This window comes from Maylandia zebra, linkage group LG3 (assembly GCF_041146795.1).
Source record: "Maylandia zebra isolate NMK-2024a linkage group LG3, Mzebra_GT3a, whole genome shotgun sequence".
In the NCBI taxonomy this organism is placed as follows: domain Eukaryota; kingdom Metazoa; phylum Chordata; class Actinopteri; order Cichliformes; family Cichlidae; genus Maylandia; species Maylandia zebra.
This window is the reverse complement of record NC_135169.1, coordinates 61670733-61698636: the sequence shown is the minus strand read 5'-3', so window position 1 is coordinate 61698636 and position 27904 is coordinate 61670733. Positions and strand designations below refer to the sequence as shown.

At 42.3% G+C, this 27904-nt stretch overlaps 2 protein-coding genes across 2 annotated transcripts in view; both read left to right on the top strand.

The window, feature by feature from the left end:
- Positions 1–2629, top strand: LOC112431165 (focadhesin-like). Its single transcript, XM_076882574.1, has 3 exons — positions 1–391; positions 488–615; positions 2486–2629. The coding sequence occupies exons 1-3, from the start codon at positions 323–325 to the stop codon at positions 2526–2528; spliced, it is 240 nt and encodes a 79-aa protein (XP_076738689.1). The 5' UTR covers positions 1–322; the 3' UTR covers positions 2529–2629.
- A 1740-nt stretch (positions 2630–4369) lies between these two features.
- Positions 4370–27904, top strand: part of LOC143416884 (uncharacterized) — a 463686-nt gene continuing 440151 nt past the window's right edge. Inside the window, exons 1-5 of the mRNA XM_076882531.1 lie at positions 4370–4420; positions 5976–6065; positions 11019–11095; positions 11212–13003; positions 14514–14690. Coding sequence (XP_076738646.1) covers positions 5977–6065; positions 11019–11095; positions 11212–13003; positions 14514–14690 — 2135 coding nt within the window. The 5' untranslated portion in view covers positions 4370–4420; position 5976. The remainder of the gene's footprint in view (positions 4421–5975; positions 6066–11018; positions 11096–11211; positions 13004–14513; positions 14691–27904) is intronic.

Below are 27904 nucleotides of genomic sequence, written 5' to 3'. Positions count from 1 at the left end.
GTTTAGCACTTTGACAAAGGAGCAAAGAGAAATTCCCACGTCTTCCACACAGTTTTCTCTGTGTGAACACAGACAGTGTTTCTTGTACCCAGTTTGTAGGAGCTGGGATTGGACTCCACCACAGCAGCCTCTGTGTGGGATAGATGCAGTGCTCTGTAGTATAAAGCACTCTGTCAGTGAGCTGGACTCTCCAAACCAGCAGTCATCGTCTAACATCTGCCTTCTTCAGCTGTAACCGTGTGTTTCTCTTGTAAACTTGGCTCTGATCATATGTGCTGTAATATTCCAGCTTTGCTTCCCGATCGTGCTGCACAGTCTGCACATGCTGGCCGGCTCCCCCAAGCTGAGAGCAGTGGGACTGCGCCTCATGACCGCTCTGTGGAAAAAACAGGTTTGCAATAATAACGCATTACTATAAATGTCATATTCATGTGTTCAAAGCTTCTGTTTGTCTTTGATTGTGTGCTGCTTTGGTCATGTCTGTAAGGACCGGGTCTACCCAGAGCTGCAGCGTCTAATGAGCCAGCAGGACAGCAGGGTGGTGCTGGGGAGGGACGCCCAGTGGGAGCAGATCCTGGCCAGGGCCGCCTGTGTCAGGGACATCTGCAGAGAGAGGTGGGTCCTCCCATACTTACAGAAACAGTGGGCACTTCCTACATTCACTGGTTCATTCATTCAGTGGACTTTGCATGCACAGTGCAGACAGTGTGTGTCATGGTTCGGCTGTGTGGCAGGCAGGAGAGGACCCAAACGCAAACTCACGGAGACAAAACGTAAACTCAAAACCGCTTTAATGCTGGCATAAAGTGAAACACAAAAAACAGTACTAAACTAAACTAGGGAGACTAAAGCACAAGGAGCTACAGGGGGAAGAGGAAGAAAAATCACACAGCTATGAGGGAGACTACGACACTGACAAAGAGAAACACAGAGCTTAAATACACAGAGGGATAACGAGGGAATGAGACACAGAAGGGGAGCACAGTTGGGAGTAATCAGGCTGGGCGAGACAGGGACGCAAAACTAGAAACACTCACATGAGGCATGGACCTACAAAGTAAAACAGGAAACACACTGACTGAATTCTAAACATGCAACTTAACAGCAACAGGGGAGACAGAACATAGGAACACAGGGAAGCCATATGACAAAGCCAAAGAGCAAAACCTAAGATAACCATAACTGAGATCTAGGGAAACACGAAACACAAAGGACTCAAAACATAATCCATAATATAAAAACACGAGATCTCTCCAAAATGAAACAGGAAACATGAGAGGCAGACATGACAACATAAAACAACAGACATGAAACACACGAAGGGCAAGGGAGACTTCACAGGGGTTGAAAACACAAGGGGGAGCTAATAAGCAAATGAACATAGGAAACCTAATAAGCTTAAACATACACTATGAACATCAAAAGAACTGAAACTCAAAACACTGGGTCATAAGACCCAGGACCGTGACAGTGTGAGCTTCCAACACCAGGATTCTTCATCTTCCCTTCTAATGAGTAATAATCACTGACTGGACTCTTCATAGATGTTTCTGCTCAGCAAGCTGATGAAAGTTCAGAAAAATAGAAATATTTGTTTTTTCAGTCACATCAACTTTGCTTGTTAAGATAAATGAATGCACTTTGTAGCTTTGCAGTGAATGAAGCCTCAGCTCGACGCTCCACTGAGTCCCTGTTTCTCCAAAAATCAGCAGGAGTCCAGTTTTAAATATTTCCGTACAAATGTCCAGAGCAGCTACACGTGCCTGAATCCAGAAGGATCAAAGTCTTACAAAGTTCAGTTCAAACAGAGACTGAGAGGCAGCTAACTTCCTCTCTCTGCCAGACTATCAAAATAAAAGCATACATTTGAAGCAAAAGAAATCCAACTATGTCAGTCTGTAAGCACTGTTTCCCATATAATACAACTCTAAGCAAGTGAGCCATAACTTTATAGTTTTAACCTTTAACCCAAAAACTATGTTGATCATATAAACTCCACAAACTGCATCCAGGCTCCTGCACACGTCCTTTACATGTTAGCTGCTAGCTAATGCTTGTCAGTTTTTGTGAACTGGCCTTTATGTGTGTTGATGAAATAAAACGATGATTTTATTTGATTATTTCCTTTGTTCTAACCAGCTGGTGCACACTGTCCATCCTCCCGGGGCCTGTTACACCTGCTAACATGTACATGCAGCTTTTTTAGCAGCATTAGTGAAAACCTGGGAAACCCTCTGGATGGATGCTACAGTACAAATTTAGCAAATCATTGAGCTGTTTTGTTGTTTTCACAAATGCTTACGTTTGCTTTTATTGTAAAACATTTGCAGCCATAAGAGTTTGCAATGATAAGAAGCTGTGTTTGGCATTTACTTACTTACACGTGTCCTGGCACTTTTAATGCTTTTTTCTTAAATAAAAATGGTAACAAAATTAGAAGAAACACATTTCCCACTTTGTTCATGCTGATGTGTGTGTTAACCAGGCCTTACCAGCATGCAGGGGACATGGTGGCTAAACCTCCTTAGGAAACTCAACTCCTTTGGAGTCAGCACACCCATCATGATGACTTTTTACTACGTCTTCCTGGAAAGCATCATGACCTTCTCCATCAGCTGCTGGTTCCACTCCCTCAGCCTTCATACAGGAACAGACTGCAGCATCAGTGTGCTCTAAAATCATTGGCCTGCCTGTCAGAACTCTTGCAGGTTTTCATCGACAGGCAGCCAAAATCATCAACGACCCCTCTCACATTCTTCACCCTGCATTTCAATGGCTCCCCTCTGGGCGACGCCTCCGCTGCATTTCCTGCAGGACTGAGAGGAGGAGGAGCGCCACCTTTGTCCCCAAAGCAGCTCTGCTTTTTAACTCCAGCTGATAAGAACATTTCCCACAGAAACATAAACTACACTCTTATACTACCAACACTTTACTCACTTTTAGTCACTTACAGTTATTTATTCACCTTCAGTCACTTTAATTTTAAAACTGTATATATGTATTTATTATCTCACTCTTATTGTGCTTATCTTCAACGTCATGCTGCTCTGTTGTATGTTAATTGCCCCTTGGGATGAATAAAGTCTCTCTGATTCTGGTCTTGTTTTTTTTATATTGGTAGTTTGATAGGTTTTGTATTTGTTTTCTTTTACATCATATTAAAATGTATAAATATATAGATTTAAATATATTTGTGTATTCATGTCTGGATTGTGTTTGGTTTTCTTTTATTTATTTCTGCAGTGGTTGTTGTGTATTACTATTTAGATTGTCTTTTTTCCATTATTGTAATTGTGTATAAAGTTTGATTTGAATGAAAGTTGCACTCAAATGCTTTCAGTGTTGCTGTGTTGAGTGTTTTCATGTTTAATGTTTGTATGGAAGACACAGAAAGACATTCGGCTAAAGAAATCTGTGCTAGAGTGACTTTAAAACAATAAATAAACAGAATGTAAATAATGATGTTTAGTATTTGAGATGGAAGCTGTTTCTACAGGATCCTGATGGACACTCAAAGGTTTATAAAATGTTCTCATTAGTTGTTTGCAGCAGAATATCAACCGATGTGAACCAAAACAACAAAAGTGTATGAGACTACAGATTCTAGAATCAGAACTGCTGATTTCATTACTCTGAACTTTTAAAGGCAGGTTTTGTATCTGAGAGCAGGGACACTTGCTGTGTTCAGTGTGACTCGTCTCTGCAGAAGGTCAGGGCTCTGATAGTTGCAGTTAGCGGGTGACTTACTGGGCAGGTGGATCCTGAGTGTCTGTTGGAGTCAGGGTTCATTATGGTCCTGGTTGCTACTGGAAATAAAGAAACAAAAGGAGGGTGTGTTGTTCAGGAAGTACAGACTGTAGCTCAGCAGGTAGAATTACTAACTGGAAGGTTGGAGGTTTGATCCCTGGCTGCTCCAGTCTGCACGCCATGGTATCCTTGGGCAACCCCGACTTGCTCTCCGATGCATCCATCATAGTGTCATTGTTAGAAAAAGAAGTGCTTGTGTGAATGAAGCACGCTGTATAAAATGCTTTGACTGCTCATACAGAAAAGCAGCTCATAAGAACCGGTTCATTTTCCAGATAATTCCACTATTAAGACAACAGACATTTGGGAGGCTTTCTCTGAGAGTAACACTGAAAGTCTTGCTGCTCCTCCACAAAATGAACTTCAGATTAAAGACACAGCTCAGCTAAACACAACTCAAACTAATCTACACTATTTTTCTTTATTACGCAGCGTTTTTATAACTATTTCCAGATGTTTCTAAAGATGAAAACAGAATTAAACTCCAGCCTGATGCGTTTCTGAGGTTCCTGACTCTGACCGTCCCTCAAACGCCTCTCTGGGCGTTTCCTTCCGTCGCTTTTACTTTCGCTTTCGTGAATGTTGTGGCGCAGTTGATCGTCTCGAAGTTAAGGTAACGTTAGCAGTCTGTACTGTTTTCCTGGCTGACATCAGCTGTGTGCAGCTTAGTTTCAGCATAAATCTGCTTCGTTTTATGTGAGATCAGAGTCTGGGAACGAGACAGAAACAGTTGATGATCAGCAGCTGAACTCGATGTTACTGTGGATCCACTGACTGATGTCTGTAGGCAGCTTCTCCTGCCTCCATCAGTCTGTTGTGGAAGCCCGTTTCCGCCACAAAAAAGGATCCATTCTCGAAATTTCGACTTATAACTCGAAAATTTTGAGAAAAGTAGCTCGAAATTTCGAGTTAGTTCTGCCAATCAGTAATCCAGCTACAATGCGCACTCAAACCCGCATCGCAACAAATCGGCGCTTTCGAGAGTACGTTAGCTGATATTAACGCCATGTGATTCAGCTAATAACAGAAGGATTTCATCATTTGTGAAGCCACACAGACAATAATCAGCGACTTGTGCATTTATGACTGGCTGTAATTCTGGTGTCTTAGCTGTAGCATTTGTAGCTGAGGGCTTCAGCTTCCGGGTTAGAAGGAAATTACGTCATTCACGTAAATGACTGATTGACAGCACTAACTCTTAATTTTGAGTTAGTTTTATCAAAATTCCAAGTTAATAAATCGAAATTTCGAGTTCTGGATCCTTCTTTTTTTTAGTGACGCAAACGGGCTTCCAGTGTGTGGATGTTGTTTAACTGCTGACAGTGAGACAGGGCTGTCCTAAGAGTCGCTGCCAACACTTCATCTATAAAATGCATTTCTCTGCTCGTTCGCTATAGTCTGCTGTCGTATTTGTATGCAGGTTATTTTCAGTTTAACTGGTGATGTTCATTCGTGTATTGTAGGTGAATGCGTTGATGATTGATCATAAATTAGTAAACTGGCCGTTTTTGCTCAATAATTCCTGTTTCATGTTCAAACCATCAGACAGAAACTCTGCGTTTGTTTTTATGTTCTTCAGCCTGTTGTTCTTGAGGTAATCTGTGATGCGTTCAATGACCCTCCACATGCTCTGAGGCTCATTTGAAGAGAAACAGAACTTCATCTTTAGAGCATAAGTGGGTTTTTGCCCTCTTTATGCCCGCGGTCAGGCTCTGTTTATTGTAGTATAACACTCATAGGACACAGTGACCCGCTGCACACACACTGCACACACACTGCACACGCACTGCACACGCACTGCACACAATGACAGCTGCAGAGTTTGTGTCTGATGTATTAAGTATGAAACACTGTTGGGTTAAAATCTGGTCAGAATGAATCCAGGTGCAGGTGTGTCAGTTTAGGACCACTGGACTAACATCCAAGTGCTCACAATATAAAGTGTATTCTGTAGTAACATCCTGGTGTTGCAGCAACAGTCCCACATGGAAACGTCAACACTCAAACTCAAAATCTCTTTTTGTCAACAATAAAATGACAGCAGACCAATTTGAACAAAGTTGGTAAAAAGCTTCAGAAAATAGTAAAATATTAAAAAGTGTCTTGATGCTCAATCATCCAGTAAATCCCCAAAGAGTTGATTCTGTTCATCTGGACGTTTTCAGCAGCATGGATCAGTGTGAGGACAGAGAGGAGGGAGTCCCTCCCTCTAAAAGCACTCTGTGTGGGGAACATGAGAGCCAGACCAAAGCTCAGAGGTGAGATGACCATCTCTAACTGTCCATGACTCTTCTCCATGTCACAGCTCAGCACTCACATCACTGCTCCATCATTATTCACACTCATACCTCTGTGTGTGTTGTTTTAAAGCCCAGAGCTGTGGGGCGTACCAGGCTCAGCTGGACATAACCCTGAAACTAATCCAGAGCCTGGACCTGAACCCAGCTGTGTTTCCTTAAAGAGCAACAGGTCGAAGGATATCGGTGCTTTGCTTCAAACACAGTGTAGGGAGGAGCTTCCACTCAGGTCTTTCAGGTGTTGCTGGATGGAGGAGGACAAATAGTTTTTCCCTTCAGTGACACTTCAGCAGCTCAATGTTCTGGGAGATGTTTGTCTTTATGAAGGTTTATGGATTCTTGTTCTTACTTTGGTTAAACTGAGCAATACATTTTCCATCTAACATTTAAAGTAAATTTCCAGGTAGTAGAAAAAAGATCTGCAGCTGCAGCCTCTGTATTGTATGATGCTGCAGAATGCTGTGGTAGCTGTTTGGTTCCGGGTGCCTCTCACTCTGTACAAAGTCGAAGTCTTTTCTTCACAGCTGAAACTGAGACTTACTAGGATCATTATAAAGCTGCGATTGAAGCTGTTGTCCTGTGAGCCGCCTATCACGCAAGCTGTTAACTCTCAGAAAATTGTTCTCTGATTCAGTTGTGTCTTTGGGTCTGCCAGATCTCTTCCTGTCACAGTTTGTTTCTGAGTCTTTGATGGTGAAGGCCCACCAGACACACTTCGGAGTACTCCGAAGAGCGAGAAGGGCGGAAGTCCGAGACTTGCAAAATGATCTAACTTCCATCGCACTGCTCAGGTTGCCTAGCAACCATGACACTAACAGCTAGAAACATTTCATACAGAATTATTTGACAGAAATGAAGGAAAAAAAATGTTTTTTTTTATCAGATGTTTTGATTTGTTGAGTATCTGAGGCTGAGACCAAGGGACTGTAAAAACATGATTGTTGGGCTATATTTCTATATCCAACTTTATTTTTAAGCTTAGCTAGTACAGAGCTTTCCAAAGTTTGGGGCCCGCCCTCTGGGGGGGCGCAGAGCCATTGCGGGGGGGGCACTGTATGAAAAGGAAAAAAAAAAAGAAAGAATGCTTGGATGCTGCTAGCATAATTGACAGGTTTTTGACGGGGCTCCCGTCAAAAACCTGTCAAAAAAACGCAAAGGGGGAGATGAAGCATCCAAACCAACTTCCTTCCAAGCCAAAGACTAGGAAATATGGTGAAGCATATCTTCCCTTTGGCTTCACCTGCACAAGTGCCAATGTAGGTCTCCCCTGCAGAATTGCTTTTCCCTGCGTCAGGAGCAGCACTGGGCTCTCCAAATCACAAACAGTATCCCACATTCTTGATTTTTATTTCACAAACACTTGTTGTAATGACTAACTACTCCTGACATTTTGGAGATGTTAGCTCTTCATACAGTAAAGTTACAGTGGGATCCAAATAACATCAGGCTGAGCCTGCCACGATTTGTTCCCCCTGTCTAAATCACGGACAAACAGGATCCCACAGCTGTTTATGTTTTTAAACCCATTTTGCACAGAGAGGCATTTTTTGACAAATGTATTGACAGCAATGTTGAATATTATTACACAGGAAAAAAACAACTACACGTAAAATAATCACACCATGACGCCTATACCTTTCTAAATAGTGGGACATTAACTGCGTGTGTGTATGTAAGTGTGTAAAACCTGCAGATACAGACAAAATACTGACTATCTGCCATTCTGCAATTCATCTCATGTAAAAAATAACGTGGTGCACAGCGTGATGTGAAAAAAGGCACATACCTTTGACGTTGCGTGATGAACTCTGTATTCCTCGTCCAGACGTCAACGCAAAAAAGGAGTTTTAAAAAATCTCAGTGTTCGGTGATTCGAAACGCCGTTTACGTGGACGAAACAGCTGCGTTTTGAAAAATACCCGTGTAGGTGCGGACGTAGTGTAAAAGAGTTAGTAGTTTATTTTCTTACTACCTGTAATTTATTGCAGATCACTTGTATTTGCTTAATATTTTTCTAAATGTTTGAGGTGTGAAATAAACCGCAATGGAGCAAAATATGGGTGTGTGTGGTTGGAGGATGTGTTCGTGCGTGCGTCAAAGGTCAGGGAGTAAAAGTGTGTTTTAAAGGAGGTTTAAAAGCAGCGAGTGAAGGAGCCTGTCGAGGTAAATCGTTCCATAACTGATCAAATTCAGTTGGTGGACCTCTGTGTGAAATCAAGCATCTGGTTCACAGAGAGGATAACCCTCACATGGGCTGTACAACATTATATAGGGAGACAAAAACAGAGAGTATCGTAGCCATCGCTCTCTCGCATGGACGTGGCAGTCTTGCTGTCTGCTGCGAATCCTCCCCGTACCTCCGTGACCTCGTCTGGTATCTGCTCCCTCCTCTGTAAGAGACAGTAAAGGAAAACATGTCTCTGCCTAGTCTTGAAAATCTAATCTTATCATCCATTGTTCTTCTAGGGCCTCTTCTTCTTGTGGCCTCAGCTAACTGCTAATATTTAAATGGCTAACATTAACATGTGTGCCAGCCAGGTTCACATTTATGATGACCTATGATTAATTAACTGATGTTGAAACTGGAGCTTTACTGACCTCTGAAATTCCTCCTAAAGTGTTATTCAGTGTTGTGACAGTCAGCTGCTTCAGCTGCTGCTGGGATGGGCTGTGGCAAAGAGAACAGAGAAAATCCAAATCAGAGTTTTTCTCTGAATTAAAAGCAAGGAAACAACAATATATTCTACATGGTGAAACTGATGGTTTATGGTGTTTGGGTCTGTTTTTCTGTATTCATGCAGATAAAGTGTAAACTCAGATGAATTATACCATCAAATGTTAAAGGAAAATATCAGGATGAGTGTCTGTGAGCTGAGAAGGACGTGAAGCGAGCAGTTTATCCCAGAGCTGAAGCTGCTCTGTGTGCAGAGATGAGCTCAGATTCCTGCTGTGATTGATCAACAGTCACAGAAATGTAGACTTGTAGTTATTACTGCAGTATGGTCACAGCCAGTGTTGGGGAGTAACGGAATACATGTACCGCCGTTACGTATTTAAAATACAAAATATGAGTAACTGTATTCCGTTACAGTTACCGTTTAAAAAGGTGGTATTCAGAATACAGTTACTTTGTTGAAATAAATGGATTACACTGCGGTACTTTCCTGTTTCATTTTGTCGCGGGTCAGGACTGTTTGGGTTTTGTTTGACAGCTACGTTCTGTTGTTCCAGGCGGCAGCGTTGCGGTTGCCATGGTTAGAGGGCGACACTCTCTCTCTCTCTGCGACTGTGTGTTTCCTGGGTGAGAGAGCGCCTTTTCGTTGTTGTTGTTGTGCTAAGCTAACAGGCAGAATGCTACAAGCATACCTCTAAAGAATGTAGCATCATGGGCAGTGTAGTCCGTGTTGCAGGGAGAATGGACTGCCATACACGTTATGTGTCTGTGAGCGCGAGGAGGGAGAAAAAGGGGAGTGGAAACGTACGAGCAGTCATCGAGAAAAAACGGGAGCTGGAAGCATGTAAATATAAAAATAACCACTGCAGCCTAGAAGAGTGCCTGACGAGCCCAGTTGTAAGTAAGCTATTAAGACTCGACTGTACGCTGTGTTCGTGTTTTCCTCCGAAAACAATAAGTTCCGTTGGAGCAGCCTTTCAACGCCTCTCTCTGTCTCTCGCAAGAAAAGTTGACCCACACAACAAAGTAAAGCTAGTTTTCTTTTTTTTTTTTTTTTTTTTTTTTTTTTTTTTTTTTTTTTTTTACACCGTCTCTTCTCCCCTTTGGTTTTCTTTCTTTCTCTCCCCCTCTCTCTCTCATTCATTCCCCCTGTCCTATTTATTAAAAAAAAAAAAAAAAAAAAAAAAAAAAAATGACAAAGGATGAACTGAAGCTCTGCCATCACGTAATGTCGCATACTGCTGTTTCTGATGTCATTTAGAAAAAAAAAAAAAAAAAAAAAAAAAAAAAAAAAAAAAAAAAAAGTAAAGCTATTTTTCAGCTACGAGCCGACAGGGACCCCGCCGTATTAGTCAGAGGTCCCTTTACTACAGTTCGGAGTCGCGGACCTTCAGTAATAGTAATAAATCACACAGCAATAGTACATTCACGTTGTTGTAAAAAGCACGATAATATATTAAGTAATCCAAAGTATTCAGAATACGTTACTGTCATTGAGTAACGTAACGGAATACGTTACAGAATACATTTTGGGGCATGTATTCTGTATTCTGTAATGGAATACATTTTAAAAGTAACCTTCCCAACACTGGTCACAGCAGATACTGATAAACATGTATTATGAGGATGGATGATCAAGTTTCTCACTCTCTCCTTTAAATCTCAGTTTTTTCTTCTTCACAGTTTATCTGTTAATTTATTAATGAATAACACTGAAAGAGTTTCTGTTATATTTCCCCTTGAACATCAGCTTATTAGGGCGGCATTAGGAAATAGCCCCCCTCCAAAGAATGAATAAATGAATGATGATAATAATAAAATGATTCAAAAGCAGAGCTCAGAGTGGTAGAATGGTCAAACATGGATCCACGGGTGGTTCAACTGCATTTGGTGACGTGACTAAAGCAAATCTTTCAAATAATCCCACCATCAACGGGATGTTGTCTCCTTTACTACGGTTACTTTACTTTGTCACCGTGTAAGTTTCTTTGAAATGAACCAAATTCTTTTATTTGTTGGTTGTTGCATATTTAACCTCTACAGTCAGGAAAGGAGGAGATGAGGCCTCAACAATGTTGGGTTGTAGCTGTGGTTCAGGTTAGAGTGAGTGTCCATGGAATAAATGTAAGTCAGTGAACTGGAAACATGACTGTGTTCAAACTTTGTTTTCCTTTTTATAATGAGTCTAATCAAAGGTGGATAGAAGTATCTCCACTTTGACTTTTCTGTGTCACCATCAGAGCTTCTGCACAGTGTGGAGAAAGATCCAGAAGCAGAGCTGGACTGCAGACAGCCAGTCAGAGCAGCTGTGTACAAAGTAAGACTGAACATCTGTCTGCTGATGGACTCATTTCTGAAAACTGGACTTCTTGTGTTGTTCAGACATTGAAGAGTTTTCTTTCTCTTTAGTCTCATTGTTTTTCTTTCTTTCAGCAGATGTTGGTCTGCAGGAGGTTTTAGATGAACATAAGATCAGTCTGAGGAGGAGATGTGAACGTGTGACTGAAGGAAGTGATGAAACAGGAAGTAGAACCCCCCTCAACAGGATCTACACTGAGCTCTACATCACAGAGGGACAGAGTGAAGAGGTTCATACCCAACATGAGGTGAGGCAGCTGGAGACAGCTTCCAAGATGGACGCCCTCCATGACGCTCCAATCAGGTGCCAGGACATCTTTAAAGCCTTACCTGACCAACAGAGACCCATCAGAGTGGTTCTGACCAACGGCGTGGCTGGTGTTGGAAAAACCTTCTCAGTGCAGAAGTTCACTCTGGACTGGGCAGAGGGCTTGGAGAACCAACATGTCAGTGTGGTGGTTCTGCTTTCATTCAGGGAGCTGAACCTGATCAGAGATGAGCAGTACAGTCTTCTGGAGCTGCTCCATGTTTTCCATCCAACATTACAGAAGGTCACAGCAGAGAAGCTGGCTGTCTCTCAGCTTTTGTTCATCTTTGACGGCCTGGATGAAAGCAGACTTTCATTGGATTTCACCAACAGGAAGCTGCTGTCTGATGTCACACAGAAGTCATCAGTCAGCCAGCTGCTGACAAACCTCATCCAGGGGAATCTGCTTCCCTCGGCTCTCGTCTGGATAACTTCCCGACCCGCAGCAGCCAATCAGATCCCTCCTACATGTGTTGACAGGCTAACAGAAGTACGAGGCTTCACTGACGCCCAGAAGGAGGAGTACTTCAGGAGGAGATTCAGTGATGAAGAGCTGTCCAGCAGAATCATCTCCCACATGAAGACATCCAGGAGCCTCCACATCATGTGTAGTATCCCAGTCTTCTGCTGGATCACTGCTACAGTTCTGGAGCACATGTTGACTACAGAGCAGAGAGGAGAGCTGCCCAAGACCCTGACTGACATGTACTCACACTTCCTGCTGGTTCAGACAAAGAGGAAGAAGAACAAGTACCATGAGGGACATGAGACGAGTCCACAGAAGCTGACGGAGGCTGACAGGGAAGTTCTTCTGAAGCTGGGGAGGCTGGCGTTTGAACATCTGGAGAAAGGAAACATCATGTTCTACCAAGAAGACCTGGAGCAGTGTGGTCTGGATGTGACAGAGGCCTCGGTGTACTCAGGAGTTTGTACAGAGATCTTCAAAAGAGAGTGTGTGATCTTCCAGAAACCAGTCTACTGCTTTGTTCATCTGAGCATTCAGGAGTTTCTGGCTGCAGTCTACATGTTCCACTGTCACACCAACAGGAAGACAGAGGTGCTGAAGAACTTTTTGGGACAAAAATACAACGAGTCCTCTCTGGATGATTTCCTTAAACGAGCCATTAAGAAATCCCTCCAGAGTAAAAATGGCCACCTGGACCTGTTTGTTCGCTTCCTTCATGGCCTCTGTCTGGAGTCCAACCAGAGACTCTTAGTAGGTCTGCTGGGTCAGACAGAGATCAGTCCAGGAACCATCCAGAGAGTCATCAACAACCTGAAGGAGATGAACAGTGATGAAATCTCTCCTGACAGAAGCATCAACATCTTCCACTGTCTGATGGAGATGAACCACCTCTCATTATTTCAGGAGATCCAAGAGTTCCTGAAGTCAGAGAACAGATCAGAGAAGGAACTCTCTGAGATCCAGTGCTCAGCTCTGGTCTTCATGCTGCAGATGTCAGAGGAGGTTCTGGATGAGTTGGACCTGCAGAAGTACAACACATCATGGCATGGACGACAGAGACTGATTCCAGCTGTGAGGAACTGCAGAAAGGCTGGGTGAGTCCAGATGTGATCATTAACATCATTGATCAGTGTAGGTTAGTAGTTTAATGTTGAAAATAAAATCAGATTGTAACCACAAAGTGTTTGTGTCCGTACTCTGCAACCTTCCACACCATTCCTTTATTGTACAGACTCAGCAGCAGCTCCATGGATCCCAAATCCAAGAGTGGAGAACAGATTTGAAGTGTGTCACATCCATGCAGTCACAGCTGTTTCCACCATGTTTCCACTGATATTAATCCTGTTCAATGACACGTTTCATATCAGTGAATATGTTCTTTAGGACGTCCACTGACATGTTTAAGTGTCCTGCTGGAAATCACTCAAATCATCCATGAAATCCATGAAAAATCCTTTTAGTGTTTCTAACTTCACCCTCTGTCCTCTCTCTCTCTCCATCCTCCTCACTGCTTCTTTCACTGATAATCACACAAACATCGTATTCAGCTACAAAATAACACAATAATATCATCTGATGATCATTATTATAAGAGCAGGATCCATATTTGATATCAGAGTAACACACTGCTTGGTTATGTGCAGTCATCATCAGTGACTGTGGGTCAAACAGAAGCTCTCTGATTGGTTGCTGACCTTGGTCACCTGTCCACTCTCACCTGTTTGTGTTTGCTCTCTCTTTGCTGTCTCCATCCTCTCTCTCCTTTCTCTCCCTCTCTGTCTTTGTACGTCACTCAGGTCCAATGGAAACAGTGACATTTACAAACCAATCAAAGACAAACTGATCCATGTCAGGTTATAACAATATTCAAAGTGAATACAGGCTGCTGCTGGACACAGACAGGTAACATCATTTTGACTTGCTGTCACCTGGATCTGGACTCATAAACACTGAAGCCCTGAACAGGAATACAAATCATTTTCTGCCAACTAGCGACACACCAGCAGATAATGGCTCAGAAAGCTAAAATGAGCCAATCATTTCTGTGTTTAGTTCCCCTGAAATCAGATCTGATATCAGCAGCTCTGAGTTCATTCATCATTATTGTCCAGTGATGAGATTTCTGCTCCGTTTGGTAACAGTCAGCAGGTTTTTCCTGCGTGTGGACGTGAGCAGTCGTACCTGACAGCAGGTAGCAAACAGAGATCATCTTTCCAGCTGGAACTCTTCACTGAGCTGAACTCATTCAAAATGTTCTGGAGTCAAAACAGGAAACAGTCCAAATGTGTGTCTTCACTCTGACTCTGGATCAGATCTCAGTGACAGACTGTGGACATTATGGAAGCCTAAATGTGACACCATCTTCCTCCTTCATCTGCAGATTAAAGCCAAACAAAGATTCTCATTAAAAGTCTGCAGGTCTGAGAGAGACTCAATCGTTGTGTCATGTCAAACACAGTAAGAGGAGCTGAAGCACAGATGTGAAGAGCAGATTCATCAGACTATGACCTCACTCTGTTTTGTCTTCATATACATTCAGTCTGTGTTTATAATGCAGATTTTCTGCTTTTATAATAACACATTTTATATTTTCTATCATCACAGACTGACTGGGTGTCAACTCTCAGAGTCTCACTGTGAAGTTGTGGCCTCAGCTCTGAAGTCCAACCCCTCCCATCTGACACAGCTGGACATGAGTTGGAATGATGACCTCCAGGATTCAGGTGTGAAGCTTCTGTGTGCTGGACTGGAGAGTCCAAACTGTCGACTGGAGACTCTGAGGTGAGTTCACTGACTGCGGCTGTTGTTGTTTTTCTATATTTCAGGTCTTTGATTGATGTTTGAAACTTTCTTTAGTTCCTAAATGTTCAGGATGTGTCTGAAGACAAATGTGAAGAAGTTTGAGTGCTTTCAGAAATGTTGTCTTTCCAAACGACTGAACAACAGTTTTTCCTTTTGGCTCCAAACAGAAGTGACAGACTTGAGCAGGGTTCATTTAAAGGCTGACAGAAGTGGAGTGGTGACGGGGAGATGTTTGACAGGACAGTGTTTCAGCCTCCACAGGTTCATGTTGTGCTCCATCAGTCAGTGAAGATGAAGTCAGTGCTGATGAGGCTGTAGAGTGTGTGAGGGATGTGAATGAGGATGATGAAGATCTGATGATAGCAGATAAAAACAGGCTGCAGAGACTTTGAGCCATACAGGGCACACAGTGTGTGTACAGAACAGCTGAAATCATTATGGAGGCCGCACTGGGATATGGAAGCATCACAGTACAGCTTCAGTGAAGCTTTAAAGTCTCTGATATGAGATGAGAAATGAAGCAGCCAGAGCTTTTTCATGAGTGGAAATCCACTGTGACTGTGAGCTGCTGCTACAGCCTCCAGATTAGCCAGCAGCTCATCCTGCTCAACATTTTCTCACCAACTTTAATGGAAGTGTGATGTTTTCAGCTGGAGTGATGGTCAGGGTGACCTCCCTCTCCTCTTCTTCTCCTCTTCCTCTTTCATTTGTAAAGCCACTTCTGCTGCTTTCATTCATTTGGAAGTCCTGTAGCTGAGTTTGGGAGAGACTAACAGCCTCGGCAGCAGAGGGGAGAAAGGCTGTAACACCACCACTTTACTCTGTTCTACCTGTCACATCATTTTATCAGGAAACAAATATGCTCATGTTTTTACTATGTTTGTCTTGAAGATGTAAGAAGATCACATGGTGCTTTTTATTATTGTGTTGGTTTGTTTCCTGTCTCTTGGATGGAGCCCAGCTGTGAGTGGCCCCTGGGCCTGTGGTCAGAGTGTGTGCTGGATAATCCGGCCCAGGATGAGGCCAAACTGACATGGGATGAAATGTCTGTCACATAATTGAGCTTAGTGTAGTTTCATTTCTGCACAATTTAAAAACAACCAAAACTTTGTTCTGTCTTTTCTATGTTATACTGTAGACTTTCTTTGATACTGTGTCCAAAAGGAGCAGCTTTTACTTTGAAGGGGAGGCGTCTCTGTTTCCTCTTCAGGTTGGATGATGGTAGCAAATGAGTGTGTGATGTTCTTTCAGTGTTGCACTTTGTAGACGCTCCCTGAGCACTGGTCTCACAGCCAGCTGCACATAGAGACCAGTGTTGTTAGTCCAGGTCAGAAGATGACTTGTTGGAATGAAAATGAGCTTGTAGTTTGTCTGCTTTAATAATGTGACTGGAAAAAGGTGTTGGACTTCAAATATGTCCATTTCTTTCACACTTCACCTTTAAAAGTGAAGCCTTGTAGTTCCTGGAAGGAAAAACACGACTTTTTCAAGTCTTTGTCCTGTTTTTATGATAAATGTACGACTTTAATGTGAAACATTCAGAGTTTTTTCTCTTGTTGTGTTTGTTTGAAGCTGCTTCCTGTTGGCTTCAGCTGTTTGGAGTTTCCATTTTCTAAACTTCTACATTCTGAACCTTCTTCAGCTCTGAACAGATGATGAAACACTGAATGATTTCAAGCTCACACTTTGTCTAATAAACTTACATCTTTCATTCTTTATACAGATTGTGCGGCTGTGGTTTGTCAGAGATCAGCTGTGATTATCTGGCAGCAGCACTGAAGTCCAACCCCTCCCATCTGAGACAGCTGGAGCTGAGCTGGAACTACAAGCTGCAGGATTCAGGAGTGAAGCATCTGTGTGGTTTCCTTAAGAGTCCAGGATGTGGACTTGAAACTCTGGGGTCAGTCAGCATGTTTTAGTTGTGCTGAGATGAATATGATGTGAAAGTTGTGCTGACACTAAACTGCAGACATCAGGCTGATATTATACTGATCCACACTGAGGATCTTCATGGTAAAGTCTGTTTTCTTCTTCTCTGGTTTAGTCCATTGACTGCAGCAGAACAATGTTCACATTTCAAACCTTCAAAGAAGAAGAAAAATCCTCCACTGGATAATTCACTGTGAAACTCTCCAACTCTTCATTCCACCTTAAAGTCTGTCTGACACTGAAATCCAAAGCAAAATGTGCGTTTACTTTACAGACAGCAGTCCAACACAAACATACACACATCATCCAAAACACAGTCCAACATCCAAATCTCCTCCACTGCCAGCATGAATGATGGGAAAGAGAAGGAGGAACACTCTGACATTCAGGGTTAGAATGAGTTTCATGAAGCAGACTGTGAAGATCAAAGCTGCATTAGAAAGCTTACATCAGGGGTGTCAAACTCAAATACACAGTGGGCCAAAATTCAAAACTGGATCAAAGTCGCGGGCTAACATTAATATTCATTGAAAAAAAATCTTCCTCCAAATATAACAAGGAATCTTTTCTTATGGACTCAAACAAGTTTTGCTGAAAAACTGAATATGGAACAAGCAAAGCTTAATACTAAACAATATATATAACTTATATAACCATATATATAACTTAATATTACACACATTAAATAACACATCAGTGGAATTCATTTCTTAAATAAAAAATGTATTTGCAGCCTTCTGAATTAAATTTTATCATTTTATCAAATTTTCATCATATTCTCCCACCTGTCCAGAAAGCTCCTTTTTTCTGCATTTCTTTTTTATAGTTATTTTTTATGGCTTCGTGGGCCAAATTTGTCCCGCTGCCCAGAGTTTGACACCTATGGCTTACACCTGACCCAGAGGGGCCATCACATCACATTTAGAAGCTCCCCTAATGGAGCCACAACACATGTCCAACACTTAGTCTGTCTTGTTGGACCAACTGGAAGAAATGATTCAAGGACTTAGTCACAGAACAGAGATTCAAATCTCCAAAATCCAACTGGCTGCATCAGGACATATAGTCTGAAACTCTGCACAGTTTCCTGTTTGAAGCTGCTTCCTGTTGGCTTCAGCTGTTTGGAGTTTCCATTTTCTAAACTTCTACATTCTGAACCTTCTTCAGCTCTGAACAGATGATGAAACACTGAATGATTTCAAGCTCACACTTTGTCTAATAAACTTACATCTTTCATTCTTTATACAGATTGAGCGGCTGTGGTTTGTCAGAGATCAGCTGTGATTATCTGGCAGCAGCACTGAAGTCCAACCCCTCCCATCTGAGAGAGCTGGAGCTGAGCTACAACAACAAGCTGCAGGATTCAGGAGTGAAGCAGCTGTCTGATCTTCAGCAGAGTCCAGACTACAGACTGGAGACTCTGAGGTCAGTAGAGTGATGGAGTGAGTGGGTGGTGCTGTCAGCAGTATTGTACTAAACACAGTCAGTATGAAACAAAGATCCAGTGTTTCCTGTAAAGCTGCAGCTTCTCAGTGAAGCTGTGAGAGGAGAATGGTGACAGCCTTCAGGATTGGACACAAACACTTCCTGTTTCTGACCTTTATGGTCACCATAGTAACGGCTGACACGCTCTGATCAAACACTGTCAACAGCCAATCAGCTCTCTGAACAAAGCAGCACGCAGACCAATGACTGCATTCATTTCCAAGTTTAAAGCAGTGAAGAACACAGTCTGTAGATGAGGAAGAATTTAGTGAGAGCAGATGTTTGGATGGAATTCCTCCAGTTAACAGCTGGAACCGTCCATCTGGATTGTTGGGCTTGTTGTTGGGGTTCCTACAGAGCTCAGAGTGGACACACCAAGGTTCTTCTAATGAATGAAAGTCCAAACTCGAACTAGGAGGGAAAAACATTTTCATCAACTTCAATAAAAATCCAAAGATTAGAAAAAGTGAAGCAACAATGAGTCCTAGTACAGTCCCAGCACTGAAGTCCCTGCTGCTCTTTATACTGGATGTGCTGCATCACTGACTGACAGCTGATGAAGAGTCTCTGGAAACACTCGTTTATCTCCTCTGCTCTTCCTTCTTCTCTCTGCAGGTGGTGATGATGGTAAACAGGACGGTGTGTGTGCTGAGAGAGGAGGAGCTGTGTCCTGATGATCCAGAGAGGTTGAAGCAGCAGCAGCTTGTGTGTAGAGACGCTCTGACTGGGCCATGTTACTGGGAGGTGGAGAGGAGAGCTTCATCCAGCAGTGACTGACAGAGGAATGAGAAGAAGTGCAGATGACTGTCAGTGCTGCAGAGTGAACTGCTCTGAGAACAGCTCCACTGTCAGACACAATGTAGAGTCCAGCATCATCCCTGTGTGTCCCTCTGGATCTGACAGAGGATCATCAGTGTATCTGGACTGCTCTGCTGCTGCTCTGTCCTTCTACAGTCTCTGCACAGTCTCTGTCTGACTCTGGCTTCAGACCCTCCTGGATCAAACTCACCTGGAAAGACTTTCAAACATCACTCAATAGATTTGAATACAGAATATATTTGATATATACTGTAGATGTACTGTAGAGTTGCAGTTTGTCACTTGTAAATACAGTCTGTGAGCAGCTGTGAGCTGAAAGATCTTTCTAGAAACACGAAATGTTTTCACTCTTCTGTTGCTTTTTCATATATTTCCACAACATTAATATTGATCCCACCTGTCTCACCTGTTTCATGCTTTTATACATAATAACAGGACACGTGTGATCTGAGCGCTGCTGTGGTTGCTGTGCTGCACGTCTTCATTTAGATAACAGAGACATCTAGTGGTTCAGAGGGAGAACTGCAGGAGGTGGAGCTGTGTTTTAGCATGGAAAACTTTTTATCTTTTAGGCGCAGATACAAATATGACAAGTATCAGTGTAAGATACAAAAGGTCACATCAGTCAGCAGAGGGAACAGTGATGACACAGCAATGTAAGAATAGAAACATAACAGTGAATCTGGACATGTATACAGATGGAAGCAAACAAACAGGATGTAACACTACATTAAAGCCACAAATGAGAAGAAAACAAACACAAAGGAAAATATATTTGATCTCAGGAATCCAAATCAGATCCTTTAGAGCAGGGGTCGGCAACCCTGGGCACGCGTGTCACAGCTGCCACGTGAAGGGTTAACTGATGGCACGACCATAGCTGGACTGGCCATTGGACATACTGATTGGCTGGATGCTGGTCGATGTGTAGAAATAAGTCAGTTGTTTGGTGGTGGCTATGGCGGAGCTTCCACAGAGGCAGCAGGTGGATGAGAGAAAGGGGAGGCAGGAGGAGCAGAGACCCGAGGCGGCCGCTGGTCCGAGTGTCAGGTGAACTGAACTTCAGGTAAGAAGTTATGACCTGCAGTCTGTCTGGGTCAGATATAAACCAAGTTTAGGTGGAGTTTATTTTCCTTGTGCTGACTTTTTACAGTCAGTTACAATAACTCGTACTGCTACTAGCTAGCATGACGGAGTTTCTATACAGCTGGGTGGTGCTATGATGTTACTGATAGTGGACTTTACAGTGGCTTGCAAAAGTATTCGGCCCCCTTGAACTTTCCCACATTTTGTCACATTACAGCCACAAACATGATTCAATGTTATTGGAATTCCACGTGAAAGACCAACACAAAGTGGTGAACACGTGAGAAGTGGAACAAAAATCATGCATGATTCCAAACATTTTTTACAAATAAATAACTGCAAAGTGGGGTGTGCGTAATTATTCTGTCATGGAAAAACACACTGCCATCAACTTCTGCTTTGTTTTTGTTAAAATCACTGTAATATAATCACTGTGCCTTTATATACATGTGACTTGTATTAATGCTGCTGCCCTCTTGTGGCTAAAGTGTAATTATGTTATTGTTATTAGGGAAAACATTTGAGAGTAACATGAAAAATGAGTCAGCACTTTGGCTTTAGCTGAAGAAATCCTCATTTTTATGTCATCAGTTATAGTTGCATGTATTCATTATCATAATTTAACCTTTAATATTGATGTCTTAAATTTATTTTGAGTAAATTAGCAATTTTATGGTATTTACAGTGGGGCAAAAAAGTATTTAGTCAGCCACCGATTGTGCAAGTTCCCCCACCTAAAATGATGACAGAGGTCAGTAATTTGCACCAGAGGTACACTTCAACTGTGAGAGACAGAATGTGGAAAAAAAATCCATGAATCCACATGGTAGGATTTGTAAAGAATTTATTCGTAAATCAGGGTGGAAAATAAGTATTTGGTCAATAACAAAAATACAACTCAATACTTTGTAACATAACCTTTGTTGGCAATAACAGAGGTCAAACGTTTACTATAGGTCTTACTATAGAATCATGAAGAACTTTGCCTACTTGTGTCTTGCTTTGCAGTGTAATTATATTGTCTTCAACGTTCCAGCGGATGGGTTCAAGCTACAAACCTATCACTCTTAATCTCTGCTTCCTCCTGCATCCTCTTTGTCTGTGCTTCCTCCTGCATCCTCCACTTCGTCTCTGCTTCCTCCTACATCCTCCTCTTCATCTCTGCTTCCTTCTGCATCCTCCTGCATCTCCCTCAATTTCTACGGCGTACACCTCGGATGTCCCAACCAAAAAAAGGAAAAGGAAAGGTTAGACGTTATGTTATTGTAAATGTACGAAACACATGACAGGTTCGTTAAGTTTGATAAGATTTCTTTTTTCATTTTGTTTCATTCTTTCATTTTCTCCAGTTTTACAGACCTCATGTAAATATTTCCTTTGTTATTTTTCAGAATACTGAAAACACCGTACACAGAAGATTTTCAAATATGAAGAGATAGTAGACAGGAGAGTTGTAAATGTAAGTAATTTAGCCTGCTGCTGTGCAGATTTGTTTGCATCTTTGGACTTCCCGGATTTGAACTGTGCCTGACTGACTATCCATAAGCTTTTGTATTTGATGAATCTTCACTAATTCAGCCACTGAGTCTGGATTTTGCTCCAAATAGGACATTAAATAAGAACATACCACCTGATACGACCTGGTCGTGCTGCCTTCCTGATGTTTACGTTCTTTAAAGTCCTCCTGACATCATGCTCAGAAGGAGTGATTGATGTGGAGGTGCTCCTTCCCATTCAGTAACATCTGCTTCAGTTAGTTTTGCTTGTGAGCCACAATGTAAGCAGTGTTGCTTTGCTGACATGCACTCGATGCTGGCAGTACAAGCATTGTAGTGGTTCTTATGTTTTTGTAAACTAATTGTATAATATATTGAGCCATTCAATAGTACACAAATGTTTATAAGCTCCTTTTTGTATGCAACTTGCATGTCTTTCTTAACTAAATGTTTGTTTATATCATGTTTTTCAGGAAAAAGAAGAAGTTAAAGTCAAGTGGAAGCCCTGCTCAACATGGTATGTAGTAACAACTTTGTTACTACAAAACTCTCCCCCTCTCCCTCACCACCATCTGTAAACACACGTCTCAGTAATGCAGTTCATGCATGTTACTAACTAAACTTCTTCCCTGGAGTTTCTGTGCTCTCTCATCCAGCAGGTTCTGAAGGATCGTGGCTGCTGCTGTGGTCCTGCTTGACGTCTGCTTCATATATTATTACTCTCTGACTTGATTTGATTCATTTATATTACAATGAAGGTGTATAAAGCATGACATGAATATAGAAGATATTTCATCCTAAAAAATTGTCATATGTCACAACCTAAATGATCCTATTTTGTGTGTGTGGTTGTTGTTTGTTGTGTTTTTCTCCTGACAGTGGCAAAGTGTGGGATGACACATGGGAACCTGCGCAGTTTTACACACAGTAAACCAGGCACCACAGGTGGCAGAGATCGCACAGTTCACAGTTTGTAGTTCAGCATAAAAGTTCAAAATAAGATATTTACTGTACAATTCTAACCAGTGTCAGTCTCTGTTTCACTCTCTAACTGTGGCTTAAGTACATAAAACACTCATGAATCTGATCCATCAATAATATCTTCCCAGCACTCGATATCTCATAGTTTTACATATCAGCCAACATTATTGTCTACATCCTCATAAATATAGAAGTGACTTGGCTATTATAACATATTGCAAGTTAAAGCAATACTGCACTGCACGTAAAGTAAGTAACATCTTGTATGAGGTGATTAGGGTCAGCAGTGCTGTGTATGGGAGCCTAAAGCAAAGCTAACTGCACCAGTAGCAGCTTCACAACATGTTGTATATTATACGTTTCTACCTGTTTGTAATATGTCATCTGTCATGTTTAGATGCAGTGACAATTGCACATTTGGAGTCGTGGTCATATGTGGTTTTTATAAACAGGGTATTATTTTTTTTAAATTGTCATTTTTTTCTATTTTTCTTGTTTGTTTGCACATCATTATTGTGTGCATATTGCATATGTAACATTACTTTTATTGTTAATATTATTATTAGATACCAAAGATACAATTTGATTAAGGGTTTTCCTGTCAAAATGTCAATAAAAATGCAATTACACGCGTAAACAATAGGATCAAAATACACTTTTAAAAAGTCTGTTGATCAAATACTGATTTTCAAAACATTCTAGAGGAAAATAGAGATAAAATAATCTGAATACTAACAGTGATCTTGGATGATGATGGAGGCTTGAATGGATTATTCTGTTTCAGTCAATAGGTTCATATCTATGACAATAATTTGATAAGTTTAACAGGTTGGTTCAGGCCTGGCAATACAGCAAATTTGATTTTTCTGGAAATCGACAGTGATACGTACTGTGCTTCAACATAATATTACTGTATTGTGTGTTTGTTTAACCTCTTTTTAAGTTTTGTGGATATTATACATGGTTGTGCTGAGGATATGTCGGCCAGTTTCCACTGGAAATGCCTTTTGGTTAAACTGTCAGGGAGGAATTTGCATTTGCACTGTTACATTTTTATATAAGTTTAATGCACATGAAAAGCAGCTGCTTATTTAAGTGAAAATACATTGATTGGTTTTTTTTTTTTTTGCACAAATGAAGTGGAGTTGTAAAATATTTTGTCTCGTGTCAGTTATATCGTTATCGCACATTTTCAAATTTCTATCGTGATGAATATTTTTGGCCATATCGCCCTGCTCTACTTCTACAACACGCCTTGTGTAGATGAGTTAGTGAGGCAAACTGATCAGTGTCTGTTTAGTGTTTGGTTTTGTGAACGGCCTCTTTAATGCACGAGGGTGTGACCATCCACATCCTTGTATCTGTCCACTGTCAGCCATTCATTTTGTGCAAATCTGGCCAAGTCTTCCAAGTGTGCGTGTTTTTTTTCCTTCTGACCAGATGCAGCTTTCTGCAACATCACTTTAATGTCCTTATACTGATCACTACACTGTGTATGTGCGCTAAAACAGCAATCATTTCAGAATCAGAATGGGGTTTATTGCCAGATGTTGAGGTTTACAACATTAGGAAATTGCTGCGGTGCTTCAGTACAAACAATAAGAATTAAAGTGCTATGTAGAAAGAAAGATATGTGCATGAGATATACATGCATATATACATGAGAATAAGAATTAAGAGTGCTACGTAGAAACATATATACATGAGTGCAGGTGATGATCAGTGCCAAACATGAAATGATGCAGTGACACAGCGTAGGGTCATGTGTTAGTGGCGGGGACAGTCATGTGGTTATTGTTCATGTGTCCAACAGCAGAGGGGAAGAAACTGTTCTTATGGCGAGAGGTTCTGGTGCGAATGGACCGGAGCCTCCTGCCTGAGGGGAGCAGGTCAAACAGACTGTGTCCAGGGTGAGAAGGGTCAGCTGAGATCCGAGCTGCACGCCGCAATGTCCTGGAGGTGTACAGGTCCTGCAGAGATGGGAGTCTGCAGCCAATCACCTTCTCAGCAGAGCGCACAACACGCTGCAGTCTCTGTTTGTCCCTGATAGTGGCTCCAGCGTACCACACGGTGATGGAGGAGGTGAGGATGGACTCGATGATTGCAGTGTAGAACTGCATCATCGTCCGTGTTGGCAGGTTGAATTTCTTCAGCTGCCTCAGGAAGTACATCCTCTGCTGGGCTTTCTTGATGGCGGAGGTGATGGTGGGCTCCCACTTCAGGTCCTGGGTGATGGTGGTACCCAGGAAGCGGAATGAGTCCACAGAGGTGATGGGGGTGTCAGTCAGGATGATGGGGGGGAGTGGGGCTGTGTGCTTCCTGAAGTCCACAATAATCTCCACTGTCTTCTGGGCATTCAGCACCAGGTTGTTGTGGCTGCACCAGGTCACCAGACGTTCAACCTCCCTCCTGTAGGCAGACTCATCCCCGTCCGAGATGAGCCCAATAACGGTGGTGTCATCTGCGAACTTGATTAGCTTGACAGACTGGTGGGTGGAGGTGCAGCAGTTGGTGTACAGGGAGAAGAGCAGAGGAGAAAGAACACAGCCCTGAGGGGAGCCGGTGCTGATGGTCCGGGAGTCTGAGACATTCTTTCCCAGCCTCACATGCTGCTTCCTGTCCGTCAGGAAGTCAGTGATCCACCGGCAGATGGGATCAGGCACATTCATCTGGGAAAGCTTGCGTCGGAGATGGTCTGGAAGGATGGTGTTGAAGGCAGAGCTGAAGTCCACAAACAGGATCCTGGCGTAGGTTCCTGGGGAGTCCAGATGCTGCAGGATGAAGTGTAGGGCCATGTTGATGGCGTCGTCTACAGACCTGTTGGCTCTATATGCAAACTGCAGGGGGTCCAGGAGGGGGGCCGTGAGGGTCTTGAGATGGGAGAGAACCAGGCGCTCAAATGACTTCATGACCACAGATGTCAGAGCCACGGGTCTGTAGTCATTTAGTCCAGTGATCCTAGGTTTCTTGGGGACAGGGATTATGGTAGAGGACTTGAAGCAGGCAGGCACATGACATGCCTGCAGTGAAGAGTTGAAAATGCCAGAAAACACTGGGGCCAGCTCGTTTGCACAGTGTCTGAGGGTGGCAGGAGACACGCCGTCTGGGCCGGGAGCTTTCACTGCTCCTTTGTAGTGACAGGTTACAAAACGTCATTAGATGCTGCATGGCTGTACAAGATAGACTTTGGTTAGCAACAACTCTCTGAGGCCTTTACTGTGAAACAGAACGCTGTCTTATCCGGCTAACTTCAAGGTTTAATGTGGGAGTTTTTTGTAATCCAAGACATAATGCCAGGTCAACTCATGCTTTGAACCTAATCTGCTCCAGAGCAAATCATGTTCCAAATGAGAGATCAACAGGTAGAAAATCACAACCTACTAACCAGTAAGACCGAAAAAGAACAAAATAAATAACCCAATCCCAATCCTGGAAGGTCCCTCAGACCGCTGTGTGCAGAGAGTAGGAGTGTAAAATCTTTCAGCAGAGTCTGATGTCTTTGTCTTTCCATGATGAGCAACAATAATGAACATAGATTCTCTACAACAACTTTATTGTTTTGGAAGTATTAATATATGATCCCAAAACTTCTACATTTAACCTTTTAATCAGACCAGCAAAAATCTAGTATTGAATCTTAGCACAGTCATAAAAAACTATTTGCTAAAAGCATTTTTGCAGCTGAATATTTTAAATGACAGTTAGGATTACTGGTTGGCTGTTTCACCTGTAAGACATTAAAATAACATGCTAAGGTTTAATAGTCTATAAGGAATACACTCTGAGGCCTGGGCAGTGTTGTGCTAATGAGAGAAGGTTTGTGTGTGCAGTGAAACAGTAATTTTTTTATTTCATAATTTATTGATATGTTTGATCCTTTCTGAGCTGCGTTAATGAAGCAGTCATTAGAGCACCATGTCCGCTACAATAGTTCTGTAGTTTGATGCTTGAGTCGTTGCAGACTTGTTGAAACTCCCTCACCCGTCAAAGCAGCGTCTTTGTTATTCGAGTCCAGCAGATGGCAGTGTTTCACTGTCTGACGGCTGTCTGAAGCTTCAGCTGGATTATTCGTTTAAATGAGATCGTTTTATAAAACTTACAACAACAGGCCTGAACCTGCTTAGCTCCAAAGAGCTGGCTAAACGATGGGGCATGTTCAGAATCTTCCTGAAGTTTAACAATTTCCCAAAAAGCTACACAAAGTGAATTTTCATATAAGACAAGAAGGAAAGAACAGGGTGTGACGTGGAAGGGGCACTCTGGCAAACAAATTACTGCTTTTATTAAGTTACAAAACTCGCAGTCTTGTTCACGAGTGATCAGAGAAGGGAACAGGAGATCGACAGATGGATTGGTGCTGCGGCTGCAGACTCTTCACCAGTCCCTCTTTACCAGTCGATTTACGTCCTTACCCTCTGTCACAACGGGACTGAACGGACTCACGCGTAGGCTCTGAGTAGGGAACAATAAAGGTTTTTTATTTACAGAAGCACCAGGTGATCTATTTACACAGTGGGGAAAAGACGGGTTCCGGGAATCCACACACGAACAGGAGGGGGGAAAGACACTTGCAGTCCACACACGCTCCAAAGTCCTCACTCCATCCACGCTCCACGCTCCTCTTCACACTCCACAAGAAACACAAAAGCTCGCTCCAATCCTCACACACTTGATCGCTCAGGTAACACAGGGGCAGGTCCAGGGAAATCTATTCACAGAGATGCAAAAGGTTACTGTAAGAAGATCGCTAGGGAAACACGAGAACGAACTGAGCTGGGGTTAACACTGACGAGAGTCGGCAACGGTCCAGCGACGAGAAATACAGGGCTGCCATCTTATAAGGGGACTGGAACACTGTTGGGTGATGAGCCACAGGTGTCACCAGGTGCGTGGGCCAAGGGCAGGAGCCCACAGATGAGCTCCGCCCAGGCAGTGAGAGAAGGAGGGAGGGAGAGAGCGGGGACAAAATCAAAACAAAAAAACACATGTAGCCACACTGAGGCGAGCGGGTAGACACAGGGACCCTGACACCCTCGCCTTTTTCACAAATGTCATGTATGAAAATCTATAATAACTCCAGTTATACGGATATCAATATCCTCATAAGTGAGGATATTGATAAAACTGATTTGAACTTTTACTGATTTCTGTTTAGATATAAATTGATTCAAAGTGGTCAGATATGCAGATTCTGACCTTTCCTCTGGCAAATATATAAACTCACTGAAAACAGTTTGACTTTTCAGAGAGTTTCCTATCTATCTGTATTTTTACTTTAATAGTTAAGCACGATTAACATTTAGGAAACAAAAATAAACAAGTTAATCAATTAAACGAAATAATACTGATTTATATATTCACTCTGTTTACTTTTTCGATATAGAAATACAATGAAGA

Coding starts and splice junctions, on each gene's coding strand:
- LOC112431165 (XM_076882574.1), top strand. CDS start 323: ATGCTGGCCGGCTCCCCCAAGCTGAGAGCAGTGGGACTGCGCCTCATG. Junction 392..487: donor CCGCTCTGTGGAAAAAACAG/GTTTGCAATAAT, acceptor CATGTCTGTAAG/GACCGGGTCTACCCAGAGCT. Junction 616..2,485: donor AGGGACATCTGCAGAGAGAG/GTGGGTCCTCCC, acceptor TGTGTTAACCAG/GCCTTACCAGCATGCAGGGG.